Source organism: Pinus tabuliformis, chromosome 1_2 (assembly GCF_031772625.1).
Source record: "Pinus tabuliformis cultivar Carrire ecotype Pingquan chromosome 1_2, CPIR1, whole genome shotgun sequence".
NCBI lineage: Eukaryota > Viridiplantae > Streptophyta > Pinopsida > Pinales > Pinaceae > Pinus > Pinus tabuliformis.
In genome coordinates this window covers 589,441,722-589,457,719 of record NC_142298.1, presented here as the reverse complement: position 1 = coordinate 589,457,719, position 15,998 = coordinate 589,441,722, and the positions used below count along the sequence as shown (strand labels likewise).

General features: G+C 38.2%; 1 protein-coding gene across 2 annotated transcripts in view; it reads right to left on the bottom strand.

Moving 5' to 3' along the window:
- LOC149207030 (mitochondrial pyruvate carrier 1-like) overlaps window positions 1-15,114 on the bottom strand; it is a 394,382-nt gene extending 379,268 nt beyond the window's left edge. The window contains exons 1-2 of one of the 2 annotated variants that reach the window (XM_089395637.1): window positions 14,956-15,114; window positions 12,597-12,717 (exon numbers count right to left, since the gene is read on the bottom strand). In XM_089395637.1, the coding sequence (XP_089251763.1) occupies window positions 12,597-12,689 (93 nt within the window). In that variant the 5' untranslated portion in view covers window positions 12,690-12,717; window positions 14,956-15,114. The remainder of the gene's footprint in view (window positions 1-12,596; window positions 12,718-14,955) is intronic. The other variant, XM_089395636.1, reaches the window with a different exon arrangement.
- Between the last annotated feature and the right edge of the window lie 884 nt (window positions 15,115-15,998).

Here is a 15,998-nt window from a genome sequence, read left to right as displayed (position 1 = left end):
CAAGGTATTGATCCAAGAGTTGGACTCCTCAAGGATCCTGCCCAACTGCAATTCTTTCGAACTACTGTTCTATATCACCCCACCTCTAGGCGATCATGGAAAACTGTTATGAAACCAGCTCAAGAAAAAGATAGAAAAGATAGATCTATGCCTTAAAATTCAGCCTCTTCGAGGGGGCAACCTTCTTTACATTACATAAATGAACAATTCTTGGATGATTCAAATGACAAAACCTCCTTTCTATATATAGGAGTCTAAGAAGTCACAATATAACCCAGCCGACCTAACAATAATAATATAAAGCCACAAAAATAACAATAGATGGATTCTATGGGGCACAGTAATAACAATATGGGGACAATAGGGGCACAACAACATTAATAAGGGGTACAACTACAATAGTAATGGGGTAATCACTAGTATTATAGGGACCCAACATGCCCCTCTCCTTCAAAAAAGTGTTGTCCTCAACGCTTGAGTAGTTCTGGATGCTTTTGTATAAAATTCTCATCCTCCCATCTGGAATCTTCAGCGGATAAGTTCTTCCACTTGATAAGATACTCCGAAATTGATCGATTTCGTAGCTGTCGAATTCTTGTTTCTGTGACTGCTTCCGGTTCCAATATAATTTTTCCTTCCTTGTCAAGTTCTGGCAATATTGTTTGAACTAGGAGCTTGTCACATATAACCTTCTTTAAACATGAAACATGGAAAACTGGGTGCAATCGAGAAGCTGCAGGAAGCTCCAATTTGTATGCCATAGTACCAATCTTTTGCAACACCTTGTATGGACCATAATACTTTGGTGATAATTTATTATCCTTCTTAGCTTGCTTGAGGGACATTTGCTTATATGGTTGTAGCCGTAGGAATACCCAATCACCTACGTCAAAACTTCTTTCGCTGCGATGTTGATCTGCCTGTTGTTTCATTCTATTCTGTGCCAACACGAAGTTATCCTTTAAGAGTTGGAGGACTTGTTGTTGATGTTTGATGTGATGTTCCACTGCTTGAACCTTAGAATTTTCTCTTAAATATGATGTGATGGATGGTGGCTGATACCCATAAAGTGCCATAAATGGTGTCATTTTTGTTGCTATATGGAAGGAAGTGTTATACCACCATTCAGCCAGAGGAAACCATTTGACCCATTATGTCTGTTTATCATATACAAAGCAACAAAGATATCCTTCCAAACATTTGTTTACTATCTCAGTTTGCCCATCAGATTGAGGATGACAAGATGAGCTATGAGCTAACTGAGTACCAAGACAAGAAAATAATTTTGTCCAAAAATTTCCAGTGAAAATGGGATCTCTATCACTTACAATAATCTTTGGGTTTCCATGTAGCTTTCGAATTGTTTCCATAAATGCAGTAGAAACTGTACTGGCTTTAAATGGATGTGATAATGCACAAAAGTGTGCATGCTTGGTAAGTCTGTCAACTACCACCATGATGACACTCTTTCCCTCAGAGTTGGGTAAACCTGTGATAAAATCCATTGAAACCTCCTCCCAACGTTGGCTTGGAATGGATAAAGGTTGTAATAGACCCGGTGTCTTAATTGTTTCAACTTTATTTTGTTGGCAAACCAAACATTCCGTCACAAACTTTTGAATATCTGATTTAAGGCCATCCCAAAAAAATTCCTTCTTAACCCTGTGGTAAGTTTTTAAAAATCCTGAGTGCCCTCCTAAGGGAGAAGTGTGCAATTCCATAAGAATCTTTTGTTTTAGCTGGGAATTCTTACAGAGGTATAAGCAATCTTTGTACCATAACGAATCATTTTGCCAGCTAAATGTATCAGACATACTGGGATCTTGTTGTAACTTTCGAATAAGTGCCCACACTTCTTCGTCATTCTTCCATTCCTCCCTTGCTTCGTTTATCCAATCTGGTTGGATAATAGAAATGGCGCACAACAATGCTTCCACATCCTCATCCTTTCTTGAGAGTGCATCTGCCACCACATTTTGCTTCCCCTTTTTGTAGATGATTTCAAAGTCATAACCCAACATCTTTGTGACCCACTTTTGTTGCTCTTCAGAGGATAATCTTTGTTCTAAAAATTATTTAAGGCTATTATGATCTGTTTTTACCTTGAAGTGTCTTCCAATCAAGTAGGGTCGCCATTTCTTAAGTGCGTGGAGTATTGCCAACATTTCCTTCTCATAAATAGCTTTGTGTAAAAACTTTCCCTTGATTGGACGACTTTCAAAAGAAATGGGTCTTTCATCTTGCATTAAAACAGCACAAATTCCATTTCTTGAAGCATCACATTCCGCAATAAAGGTTTTGTGAAGTCTGGTGTAGCTAAGACCAATGCTTGGCACATTGCCTCTTTAAGATGTTCGAAGGCCTTTGTTGCTTCTGGAGTCCATGAAAATGCATCTTTCTTCAATAATGTTGTTAGAGGTGCTGCTATTCTCCCATAATTCTTAACAAACTTGCGATAATACCCTGTCAACCCGAGAAATCCTCGCAGATGCTTTATGGATGTGGGGATTTTCCATTCCTTAATGGCTTTAATTTTGCTAGGGTCTACCTTAACTCCTTCATGAGATACAATATGACCCAGATATTCCACCTCTTGTACTCCAAAGAAACAATTGGATCTTTTTGCATATAATTGTTTCTCCTCCAATAGTTGTAGCACCCTGTCAACATGTTCAACATGATCCTTCCAAGACTTGCTGTAGATTAGTATATCATCAAAAAATACTAACAAAAATTTTCTAAGGAATGGTTTGAAAATTGAATTCATCAAACCTTGAAATGTTGAAGGTGCATTGGTAAGGCCAAAAGGCATGACCAAAAATTCATAATGACCCTCATGAGTTCTAAATGTTGTTTTCAGAATGTCTTTAGTCTTCATTCTGATTTGATGATATCCTGAACGAAGATCCAACTTGGTGAAGTAAATTGATCCATGCAATTCATCCAGTAATTCATCAATGACCGGAATGGGAAACTTATCTTTAATAGTGAGCTTGTTGAGCTCCCTATAATCCGGACACATGTGCCATGATCCATCATTCTTGTGCACCAATACTACTGGAGCAGAGAAAGAACTTTGACTCGGTTGAATTATACCAGCCTCTAACATTTCTGCAACCATACGTTCAATTTCACTCTTTTGGGCATAGGGATATCTGTACGGCCTGATGTTTGGAGGAACACTTCCTAGAATCAGATGGATAGCATGATCATGATCACGAATAGGTGGGAGACCTTTGGGAATCTCAAATACCTTGGAATGATTGTCCAAGACTTTTTGGAGATCTAGAGAAATAGATGATTCCAATGTGGAAACATCTAGCGAACATAATTGTGCAATTACACCTCTTTGTTCCTTTTTTAGAAGCTTTGTCATACCGTTAGAGCTTATTATCTTTCCCGGTTTCCCTGCAATACCCCTTAATTCAACTTCCTTTCCTTCCACAGAAAATTTCATGAAAAGTTCTTGAAAATTAAAAGCTATTGTACCCAAGGATTGTAGCCATTGGACTCCTAGTACAACATCAGCACCTCCCATTGGAATGGGAAACATTGGGCTAGTCAATACATATTCTCCCATGGATAGCTTGATATTATGGCACTTTCCAGAGCAATTTATTGTTCCTCCATTTGCAACCATCACTTGACACTCTGGTGCTGGATATAAGAAGCAATTCAATTCTTTTGCTACCTTACAATGAATAAAATTGTGGTTACTTCCCGAATCAATCAACACTATTACCTTTTTCTTCTTGATTTGTCCTTCTATCTTGATGGTTTGAGGAGTGGTAATTCCCGCCAATGCATTACAAGATATGGTCGGATTCATTTCTTCTTTATCTAGGCTTTGTTCCTGGAGTATATCCTCTTCTTTTGACCTTTCTTGCTCCTTTTCTTCTTCCTCTTCACAATCTATGTAGAATAATTTCTTCTCAGCACACTTATGACCTTTAGTGTATTTGCTATCACAACTGTAACAAAGCCCTTTTGCTCTTTTTTCTTCCAATTGTTGTGGTGTCAACCTTATAGGTTGTGGAAGACTAGGGGCAACAACACTTCCATCTTTATAGTTGTGAGTGGTGTGCTTCCTGGTTGCCATAATTTTGCTTTCCATTTTTCTTGCTAACCTGAATGCCTTCTCTAATGAATCAAGTTCTCAAAGGCAAACATCATGTTGGATACTATCCTTTAAAGTACCTATGAACACATCAATCCTATGCTCCTCTGGAATATTTTTTACCCTTATGTTCAATTTTTGGAACTCCTCAATGTGCTCCATTATTGAACCCTTTTGTTTGAGACTTATCAATTGGCTAAAAAAAGTGTTGCTTTTTGTATCCTCATAATGTGCTGTCAATTCTTCCGTAAAAATTGCCCCAGTGATAATTTGTTTACGAGAGCAAAGCCATTGATACCATACAAACTGATTTGGTTCCAAATATAAAGTTGCAATTCATACCTTTTGTGTGTTTTGCACATTATTGAGATCGAAAAATTGCTCCATCTGTAATATCCATGTTGCAGGATCCTTGCCATCAAACTTCCTCATTTCGATTTTTGGAATATGGTGGGTCTTCGATCCCACATTAGAGTGTATGAAATCATGATTAACATTTCTTTTGTTCGCATCATGAGTTTCCTTTACTACCTTTTCACCATTAGTAAGTATTTCTTGTAGAAAATTTGTCAAATCTGCCATGTCTCTCTTCAAATCTGTCTTCAAATCGTCCATCTTAGCTTCCATGCCCTTTATCTTAGCCTCTATTAGCTTTTGTGAGAGTGACATTTGTTGCACCTGGTCTTGTAATTTTGATATATCATGTAGCATTTCTTCCTCTTCTTCATGAGTCATGCTAGAGCTTTCAGGTTGCTTACTAGGTGTTTGCATTTTCTTTCCTCGGGGCATCAGTTACCGATAATAATGCTCTACTATGCCCTTTGAATTCCTTCAAAATAAATTTTCAAACCAAGCTTAAGAAAAAAATTTAAAAAATCTACACACCTTTTTTCACTTGGTAAGAGATCGATATTGTTTTTGATGTATCTCTTTACTTATGAATCATACAGTTCTGAAATTGCAACCTGCAGTAGCCCTCTGTGTCCTCTTTCCAATGCCACCAGTGTGATCCAAATTGGATTCTCCAAGGAAGAGTTATGCGAAATCTCCCACGGTGACCTGATTATAGACTAGTTTAGTAGAGCGAACTTGTACGATGTGCCACGAGTCACTGTTTCGACCTTTCGCTCTGAAAAATATATACAAGAAACTACAATCCGTCCTCTTTCTGTACCTTTTGACGAAATTTCAATCCGATGCTCAGAGAGAAAGTTATTACGATTTTCCCCAGGTCACCTGTTTTGAATGTAATTCAGGAGTCTACAGAAAGACCAACTTCCTCAAATCATATCTCCGCAAATGTAGCGCGAAAAGCTATGAAATTCGAACCCGAGATTTAGCGCGATGTCTTCTCAAATGGGTTTTTTTTTTAGCTTCTGAAACGTCGCAGAAAAAAAGCTATAGCGAAAATGCCACGATGACCTGTTTGGAGCAGCGAACCCCTAGAATCAAAAGCTCTGATACCAAATGTTATGAAACCAGCTCAAGAAAAAGATAGAAAGATAGATCAACGCCTTAAAAATTCAGCCTCTTCGAGGGGGCAACCTCCTTTACATTAAATAAATAAACAATTCTTGGATGATTCAAATGACAAAACCTCATTTCTATATATAGGAGTCTAAGGAGTCACAATATAACCCAGCCGACCTAACAATAATAATATAAAGCCACAAAAATAACAATAGAGGGATTCTATGGGGCACAGTAATAACAATATGGGGACAATAGGGGCACACCAATATTAATAAGGGGTACAACTACAATAGTAATGGGGTAATCACTAGTATTATAGGGACCCAACAAAAACTCCTCTTCCTCGATCTGTGCGGATGCAACCTTCGGATCATGCTTCTCGTCCTTGTCCTTCTTCTTGAGAGGACACTGTGTAGTGTAGTGACCAAGTTCACCACATCGAAAGCACTTGATCTTCGAAATACCTTTCTTCTACTTCCGCTACCCCTTAGATGTGAGAGTTGCATTCTCATCCTCCTCCTTGGGCTCCGTCCCACTGCTGCTACCATCAAGTTTGCACTTGACTAAGTCTCTCCTCATCTCTTCCTGCTGAAGAGCAGCCCACATTCCTTCCCAATCCAGCAATCTTTCTCTGCCCAGGATGCTTTGGACAAACACTTGTCATTCTTCTAAGACTGAATTTAGAGCCAGCCTCACCATCTCAGTAGGCTGAGGTGTTGACCCCATAGTTTCCAACTCGTCACGGGTCTCCTGGAGCTTTACAAGGAACGGGTCAATGCGTTCCCCCTTCTGTGTCTACGTGGATCTCATCTTCTGTTCCAAGTACATCTTCCATTGCTCGAAAGATCCTTGATATAGCGTGGACAAGGCAACCCACATCTCCTTGGCAATCCATTTGCCTGAGATGTGACATACTACATGATCCTTCACTCCGTCGAGGATCATCCGCTTGGACTTCACCATCTCACCCTTGTACTTTCTGATCAGATCTAGATCCACGGGCTCGGCTACCACACTGTCGACGTAGATCTTGAGAAAATGTTCATCCAGAAGGCATGACATCCTCACCTTCCAAATCACATAGTTGGATGCACCATCCAACCGATCCTGACCTCTCAACCCACTGGCTGCCATCTCTGCCAATCAAAAAAGTCGAATGATGTCCTCTCTCCTTTGCATGTTGTTGGGCTAGCTTACACACTCCCTGCTGGAGTCAATAGATCTGTTGCCCCTTTCTGCTACAGAAAACTGTGTCACACCAGAAAACTGCCTCTTCACTAAAGATGTTGCATTGCTCCCTCTGACACTGGAAAACTTCGATCTAGAAGTCTTACCTCTCTGTCAACTCACTCAGAGAGAGACCTTCCTCGAAAATATTTGCCCTCCTGGCTTGGACTGCACAATCCCTCCAGGGATTCGATTTGCTACCTACACAGCACTTGAACCCTCCTTCTCTTCAGCGTTGGGCTCTTCTGGTTTTGTTCTCTTGCTTCACCTGCAATTCTGATACCATGTGAAAATTCGATTACCCAAATCACCACTGCAACAACTGATTAAGTTCCTCCTATTTGTTAATCACTAAACAAATTATTTATTGTTTCCTACAGTAAACACCGAAACTATTACACTGCATTGTTGCAGTCTTCACCAATTAAGTTATATGCGGAAACAAGAAACTGAGCAAGAAAGAAATCCACAACACATTACACAATTATTTTTGGACAAAAGTCCTCGGAAAAAACCCAATGCGAGAAAACCGGTGCAACAACTGAGGGTTTTATTATTATGCAGTAGTAATTCTGAGTACAATTAGTTGGATGCCCAGCTGGATATCCGATACAAAGAGAAACTAGACAAAAACGAAATAGTGAGATGATCTCACCCTGTCACTAGAAAATCCAGCTCTGATCTGCTGGAAGTGAGCCTTTGCATCCCTTCTGCATCAGCCTCTACGTAAAACTGCGTCAACCCCACACAGTCTCTGCATCACCTCTGTTGGGGACTGTGCTGCTCTTCCTTCTGACCCTCTGTTGGCTGGAAACTTCAGCTCTCAGCCTCCCGGTCTCACACCCCGACTCTCGGCTTCTGAAACTTGATTTCCTCAGCAGGAATTCGATCTCCCTTCAGGCTCTGCACTGCCATTGCGTCAGCTCTACGTGGCCCAGGATCAACCTCTCTGGACATCGTTCTGCCCTCTCTACTTTGTACTCTCCAGCCCAAGAAAAACTTCCCTCTGGATACTATCTCTGCCCCTCATTGCAAAAGATCACTTTGAATTCCTCTTCTGACAACTGTTGTGCTTCAAAAATTCGATCTTTTGATCTCTAGTTGATGTGTTCTCCAAGTGCCCATCGATGTCCTTCTTATAATCCTCCAGTTGCGAACCAATGACCCAAATTAGATTCTAATCAATGGCTCAGATCATTTGGACTCGATCTCTGTCTTCTTCTAGAAGTTTCACCCACAGATTAATACCCTTTAATTATTTTAATTTCCTAAGTTTAGACTTAGGCACCCATTAAAAAAATTAATTATTCTAATAAAACTGTCTCCATGAGGAATTTCTCAAAACAATTTTTGGGTATTGGAGAATGCATGTGTCCTAGCCTCCCTGCAAATTTTAAGACTAAGAGCACATTCGATGCTACCAGAAATCAACTTACTAGTCTGGCCATAAGTGTGAGCACCCTGCTATTGGTTTGTGTGTCCATGCACATGGCTCCCTTCTCCTATTCTGGACACACCTTCTCCATCACTTGCTCCTCCCTATGTGTTCAGTAATTGTAGCCCTAACATCTGCCGCATTGTATATAAGAGCTGTTGGTTTTGTCCCATCATCTGTTGGTTCGGTCTCATCATTTTCTAGTTCGATCTCACTAGCTCCTCCAATAATGGGTCACATCCAGTCTATTTAGGTTGTTTGTTGCCCTCCCAGTTATCCATATTTTCTCCAACATTGTCAAGCACTGTGTCAGAAAAGGGATCAAGTGTTTCTTCTTCTCTGCCACATCCCCTTCCTCTACCTCTGCCTCTGTAACGATAACCTTCATCACCTTCTCTTGTGCCCACATCTGGCCAAGAGCATGCTCTAATACCACTGTAATGTTCCTAATTAGGAAATACAATGAATATCAAATACATGCACTAACTACAACAAAAATAAAATTTTGTATAACACAACTACAATCAGTACAATCATAAAATATGACCAAAAATCTGAGCCATGGCATTAATCTAAGCGATGAGAGGGCATCAATGGTAGAAAATGGAACATGGGCTTGCTACTGCAAGCTACGACAAACCCAGGTGTCAATACAAGAAATCTCAATGTCAGAAAGATGCCCAGAAGGAACTGCACACTACCTAGAAAATCTGTTGTTGTTAGTTGGAATCCACACTATGTTTGGACCTCAAATGTGCTCAGAAAATTCGGCCAAATTAGTTGAATCCTCCTCACAATAAACCCAAAAAGGGTTTGGGCTGAATCCAAAGCGCACTAGTGACCCCAAGAAGTGCGTATGGCTCTAACTGGCTGGCTGAAGATGCTGGAAGAAGAAATTGATGAAATATGCTTCCAAAAACACTATTGGGAATCCTCCCTCCAAATACTCTGCAAATGGCTACTCCAATCCTACTTATTCCTTGTCTCACCCCCATAAGTTGTTGCCCACAAGTTTGCGCTGGAGGAAACCAGAGACCCTTGTGTAGGCCTTTGAAAAGACAAATTCGACCTCCCAAATATTAGTGCTTCCAGCCCTGCGAACCTCCAAGGAAATTTTTGTCCACCATGAGGGAAAATCTCTGCAAATTCTCCTGCAAAAATCTTGTTGTTTGCTAGCCCTCCTCTACACCACGAATTTTCTTCTGTGCACTTGAGAAAGCTCACACCAGCTGAAAGTTCACTACAAAACGACTCTCCAAATCACTTGAGATCAACTCCCAAAATCTCTCCTAGGGTGACACTCAAAGTTCACCGAAGAAGAGGTGGAATTCCCACATGGAAATTCCTTGTGCTAAGCGGCACTAGTTGACTTGGCTAAGCAGCTCAAGCAAACTCTAGTTCTGAAATCGAATGGATACCAAAATGAGGCCCTCCTCTATTTATAGTTGCTGCTCCCTTTCCTCCTTGTGGCCCCCACTAGTTCAAACTTCTCTTTCTTGCCTCCTTCTCCCTCGGTTCGATTTTCCTAAGAGGTTCGAATTCCCCTTTTTGGGTGGCCCCTGCATACCACTACAAAATTAATCTTTCTTTTCTCTAATATTTGTGTCCTCCTTTCTCCAAAAATTGAGTGAGGGACTCCTCACCCACGTCTCCTAAGTTTATTTGCCAAAATATTTATCCATCACCAAAATTGCAAAATTGAGGATTTTTACTTAGCAAAATTATTTATTGGGGACATGACAAAAAGATAGAAATTCAATGATCTCACCCAACAACCAAGAGGCTCACCATTTTCACTATAAAATAGAGCTTGATGCTAACCAACCATCGATATCTCACTAGGGAATTTCCACAACATTCATTAACCCTCCTCTAAGTCAGTGTTCAATTTGGATAGCTAACAACTACACATTAATTATATCAAAATCCAATGCATTTGATGAAATAGCATATTCTAGAAGTTCAAGGATCCCATTACGTGTGGACAAATGCTCATGTTAGGACACTGTCTTCATATTCAGAAGATAAAGTACCTTTCTCTTCCCTGTTAGGGATCTGGTATTCCTAACTCTATGCAAATGAACTCAAGCTTAATTCTTTCCATCAACAATGTCTTCATTGTCAACCATCACATTACGATCAACTTCCATTGGCAGAGCCTCTTTTGCAAAGTAAATATGTTGCCCATCTCATCTAAATCCATGACTTATTTGTTGATGCGCACTTGAAGAGCAAAAAGCATGGCCTTTGCAACAGGCTCAGGGCTTCAATACACCCATTCTATGCATACACTGCAATCTCACATTCCATGACACAATGTCCTATTCATGCATTATGTCAAACACTTTACCTCTATCCTCTATCATCCCATATTTAGCATACATGTCCAAAAGAGGGTAGTCACAACAAATATGTGAAAATGGATTTCCTTTCTAATTAAGTCTTCACGGAACTCCTTTCCCTTTTCCAAATATCCCAAGTTGCCACATGTAAAGAGAACGATGTAAACTTATTAAGCCCAAAACCCATCCATTTCATAATGAAAAATAGTTTCAAGGTCAGTTCCTCATATCCAGTATATTCCTTACCCACCTTGCATATTTGCAATAGGAAACCGAAAACAAATCCTAACCCCACCCATAAACTATAACTCAACCCATTTGCAAGAAGCTAATCAGTATAATATGTAGGTAATAAGAGAAGCAACTAAGAGAGCAACAAGAGATGGAAGAGAAAACATTGATATAGGTAGGCATCAAAGCTCCCCCTACCTGTGTGCTTTGCATAACAATGGGGAAAAGCTCATGATCTTCGATTCCTAACTAGTTGAAAGCCAAGCATTTGAAAGTAAGGAAGCCAACTCTCACTGGTAGGATATGCATATTCATTTTGTCACACGTTATGAGTGTGGGATGGATGTTATACTTGTGGTTTATAATGAAGAGTATAATGTACTTCTTGCCATAGTTGGCAATAAACAATAGGCTTGGTTTTGGACCTCCCCCTTCTTAAAACAAAGGTAGGGCTTTGTATGGCAAGATAACAATAAGGATTGTGAAAGAAATCCTACCAAGGCAGTAGTGACACCAACATCAACATCATGTCTTGGAGATCACATGGAAAGCCTGTACTATGGCAATTGAGTTGGTCAAACATTCTGCACCCAGTCGTAGACTAATTAATGCTATATATACCACAATATACTCATTTGATTGAAGGTATTGCATATTAGATAATATATATCTTAGTGTATATGATACTAATGAATCTATTTTTAGGTGCTTATTGATTGCCATTGAGTTGATCACTGCACCAACAAAGGTGGACAATGGGAAGCCCATCAACGGTCATCTAATGCAAATGTACGGGAAGGGAATAAGACAACGGAAAGCTTATAAATGATAATCTAACATAGACGAACAGGTAAAGCATAATAAAAAACCATCCAAAGGCATAGACAAAGGACAGGCAGGGCATAAGATGGGAACCCCATCAACGATCATCTAACACAGATGGATGGACAAGGCATAATAAATGTCCAATCAAAGGCATAGACATTACAATAGAGAATATCATACAGCATAATTAAAATAATAGAAATGAAAAATAATATACAAAAAAATGATAGAAATATAAGAAAGAGGAATCACTTACATTACATTTCTGAGTTATGAAACTCAAGTGTTTTCTATACACAGAATGTTCTTAGGCTCTGATGGAAACATAATCTAAACTACCTTATGTGAGAATAACTTTGCACCAACCTCGGGAATTAAAAGACAAAATATCCTTAACTTGCATAATTACAAAAATTATGCAACACATATTAGTATTATAGTATATACATCATAGTCTACTTCTGGTTCATTTGAAAAGACTTGAGGAAAAATAATTAACGCCAAAAACATATAGATTTTTCTCAATGTCAAAAATGTCTATGGAAATCTCACTGAGCGGTATCACCGAGTATACTTGCCCCATTTTTAGACAAGGTCATACTCTACTGTAACATTATAATTTTTACTGTGTTCAATGTTAAAGTAAGTTCCAAAATTCAACTTTATCGTGTCAATGAAACAGGTTTTCAATCAGCTCTTTGATAGTCTAAAAGCCAGCATAAAATATTGTCATCATATGTCACAATTTTCATAGAATCATCCATGATCTTGGGAATATTCGACAACATAGAAAGCAAATAAATGCAAGTCATCTTTAAATGTAATATCTTGTATGAAACCCTTGACTGAAACATTCTGATCTAGAGTTACAAAAGTACAAACTGGGGATGAAGTGCAATCTGCAGCCAGGTCTCTAGGATGTTGAATTATATAAAGAGGGACTTACAGCAACAACGAAGCTAAAGTTGGCAATAGGACCCCAGAAATGAGTTGTTTTGGGGCCTACAGGACTGTTCCAAAAAGTTCTGAATGCTGCCATCCTTTGATTCAACTGTACTTAAATTACCCTGAAAGTACACAATTTAGCAGGCAACAACACTTTAATCAGTGCTTCTAGTTCGACAGCCTCAAAAGGTAACAGAACATCAACTCTTACTTTAGTATTTGGTTGACAACTTTTCACCGAATAAATGTCTCTTGCAAAAGAGTTAAAATTAATACGAGAAAATTGTACCATTAGGTGTACTATCAGTACCCGATTGATAAGCACAAATGCAATTGCCGTTTAAGCCAGATAATTTTTTAATAACAGCTAATGATAAACCCTGGTGAGCTGTGCCAAAAGGAATTTCAGCAAGGGCCACTCTCAAATTGAGCCCGCCAATTGATTGCAGATGATTTGTAGGCGAGAAATTTTAAGTGATAGTTTAGTAGATTAGATAAACAGATTAAATGCTTTGAATTTCATAAAAAAATATTTCAAACTATCTTAATTAAGATAAGTTTCTGTGAAATAATCTAATATCTGATGATTTCACAAGATAATTCTCAAAGATACTTTGACCTTTAAGGCTACAGTCCATACTTGAAACCGTACTCTTAACTTTTAAGGTTGTATTCCATGCTTGGAAAAATTACTAGGGAGACTTTTTTCCCTAATATAAGCTCTCTGCTCTGAGGTTAAATTATGATACAGACATATTTTTCTGAAATGTAATTCTTTCTCAAAATAATTCTCAAAGATACTTTGACCTTCAAGGCTACAGTCGATAATTTAAACCGTACTTTTAAATTTTTAAGGCTGTATTCCCAGCTTTAGACTGTTGGCAAAATTAACAAAGACATTTTTTCCCTCTATTACTTTAAAATATTTAAAATAAGTTGTGTTCTGAGATTAAATTATGATATACAGAGTTAAAGGACAACAGCTAGAGTGGAAGCTATTGGGTTTAATTCATCTTCACGAGGGTTATATTATCAGGGAGACATGTTAATTTTATCACAAAAAATTGTACAGGTTGAATATTGGTGAATGTTGGTGTATATTGGTGTACAGGTTGAATATTGGTGAATGCTGGTGTTAAGGAAAAATCTTATATTGGTGAATTTTGGTGTTAAGGAAAAATCTTATAAGTTTAAAATGGGAGGAATTTTGGAGGAATTTTTTAATATCATGAAATTGAGGTGAATAATAGCAGCCAGTATGATTTGGTCAAAATAAGAGAAATCTTTGAATATCTTGAAATTGAAGTGAATAATAACAGCTAATATGATTTGAGGCTCGATCTTACCCAGATTAATATTAAAAAAAAAAATATTATACACAGATAATTTTCTGAAATTCTTAATTGACACTAATGTCCTCATCTGCGAATTAAATCAAGATAATTTCAAAATGATTTAACCACTGCGTTGCACAGGATTCTAACAATTATGTTTAATTTAAGTCACAGAGTTTGACAAAAGTATGTGCTCTCTTGTTTCATCAACGCCATATTCTGCTTTAAACTGTTGGTGTCATCTGCGAATTAAATCAAGATCATTTTCACATGATTGAACAACTGCGTTGCACAGGACTCTCTAGCAATTCTGTTGCAAAATTACTAAGGGAAACTTATTTCCCTCTATTACTGTAAACACATTTAAAATTAGCTCTGTGCTCTGAGATTAAATTACACAAATAATTTTCTGAAATATAACTATAATTAACACTAAAGGATGTAGTCATCTGCGAATTAAATCAAGCTAATTTTCACATGATTGATAACAATTCTATTTAATTTAAGTCACAGAGTTTGACAAAAGTATGCACTCTCTTCTTTCATCACCGCCAGATTATGCTTTAAACTGTTGGCAAAATTACCAAGGGACACTTCTTTCCCTCTATTACTGTAAACATATTTAAAATGAGCTCTGTGATCTGAGATTAAATTATGATACATAGAAATAATTTTCTGAAATGTAGCTATTAATTAACACTAAAGGATGTTGTCAGCTGCGAATTAAATCAATATAATTTTCACATGATTGAACCACTGCTTTGCACAACAGAGTTGCGCAGGACTCTAGCTATTCTGTTTAATTTAAGTCAGAGTTTGACGAAAGAATGCGCTCTCTTTTTTCATCACCACCAGATTATACTCGAAGTTGAGGCCATTTCATAGGGACCATATTTATCCAGATAAAATCGATTATTTAGAGCAACTAGTTGTCGAGTTCTTAAAGTAGATTGCCATAAAAAGGCACCAAATTAAAAAGATAAATAGAGGTATTTTATTGAGGGAGGAGGATTGACAGAGAGATACCTTCAGATCTGCGCGAGAACTAAAGGATTGTAATGTTTTGCCGAAACGGAGACGAACGCCATGGACTGTTTTTTCTACCTTGCACGACAGAGCCTGCCTTAATATGCAGATGGCCCCAATGATCGGATGAGTGTGTCATTAATAAATAAAGTATAAATAGTAAACAACTCCCTAGGAACCATAGCATATATATATATATATATATATACTTTCTATTTATATTATATAATTATGAGTTATCGGGAATCTATGTATAATTCAATTTTGGAATTGGAATATATATATATACTTATTTATACTTTCTATTTATATTATATAATTATGAGTGGACTAGAATCTATGTATAATTATAAGGATGCTTCTTACCCATTTAGGATTTAAATATGAATTCATCAGATGGATAATGGGATGCATCTCCAATGTAAGCTTTGCAATTCTAATAAATGGTTGAGCCTCGCCTTTCTTTAAAAGCTTCAGGGGGTTAAGACAAGGCTGCCCCTTATCACCCCTGCTATTCCTATTGGTGGCAGAAGGCCTAAGTCACCTGATCCGATCAGCCAAAAGAGAGGGAGCAGTAAAAGGATTGGAAGTAGCAGTCAACATGTTTATCACACACCTCTTGTTTGTGGATGACATCTTACTGTTCACTAATGGAAGCCTGAATGAAATTAAGGAATTAAAAAATATTCTGGATCTGTTCATGAAAGTGACTGGAATGCAAATAAATTACAGAAAGTCCCAGCTCATCACTGAAGGTTAGGAATGAGAAAAACTAGATCTCTGCTCTTCTTCCCTTTGAGGTGCTCAGTATGGAGAATCATTTCAAATACTTAGGCTTTTGGTTGAAGCCTAACGCATATAGGAATCAAGACTGGAACTGGCTGGTGGCCAAAATTGAAGCCAGAATATCTCAATGGAGTTACAAATGGCTCTCCCGAGCAGGAAGACTGACTTTAATCAAATTAGTGCTCCTAGCCATGTCAGTCTATTGGGCTGCATTATCATGGGTTCCAAAGGGGATTCTAAGGAAAATAAATAGGATT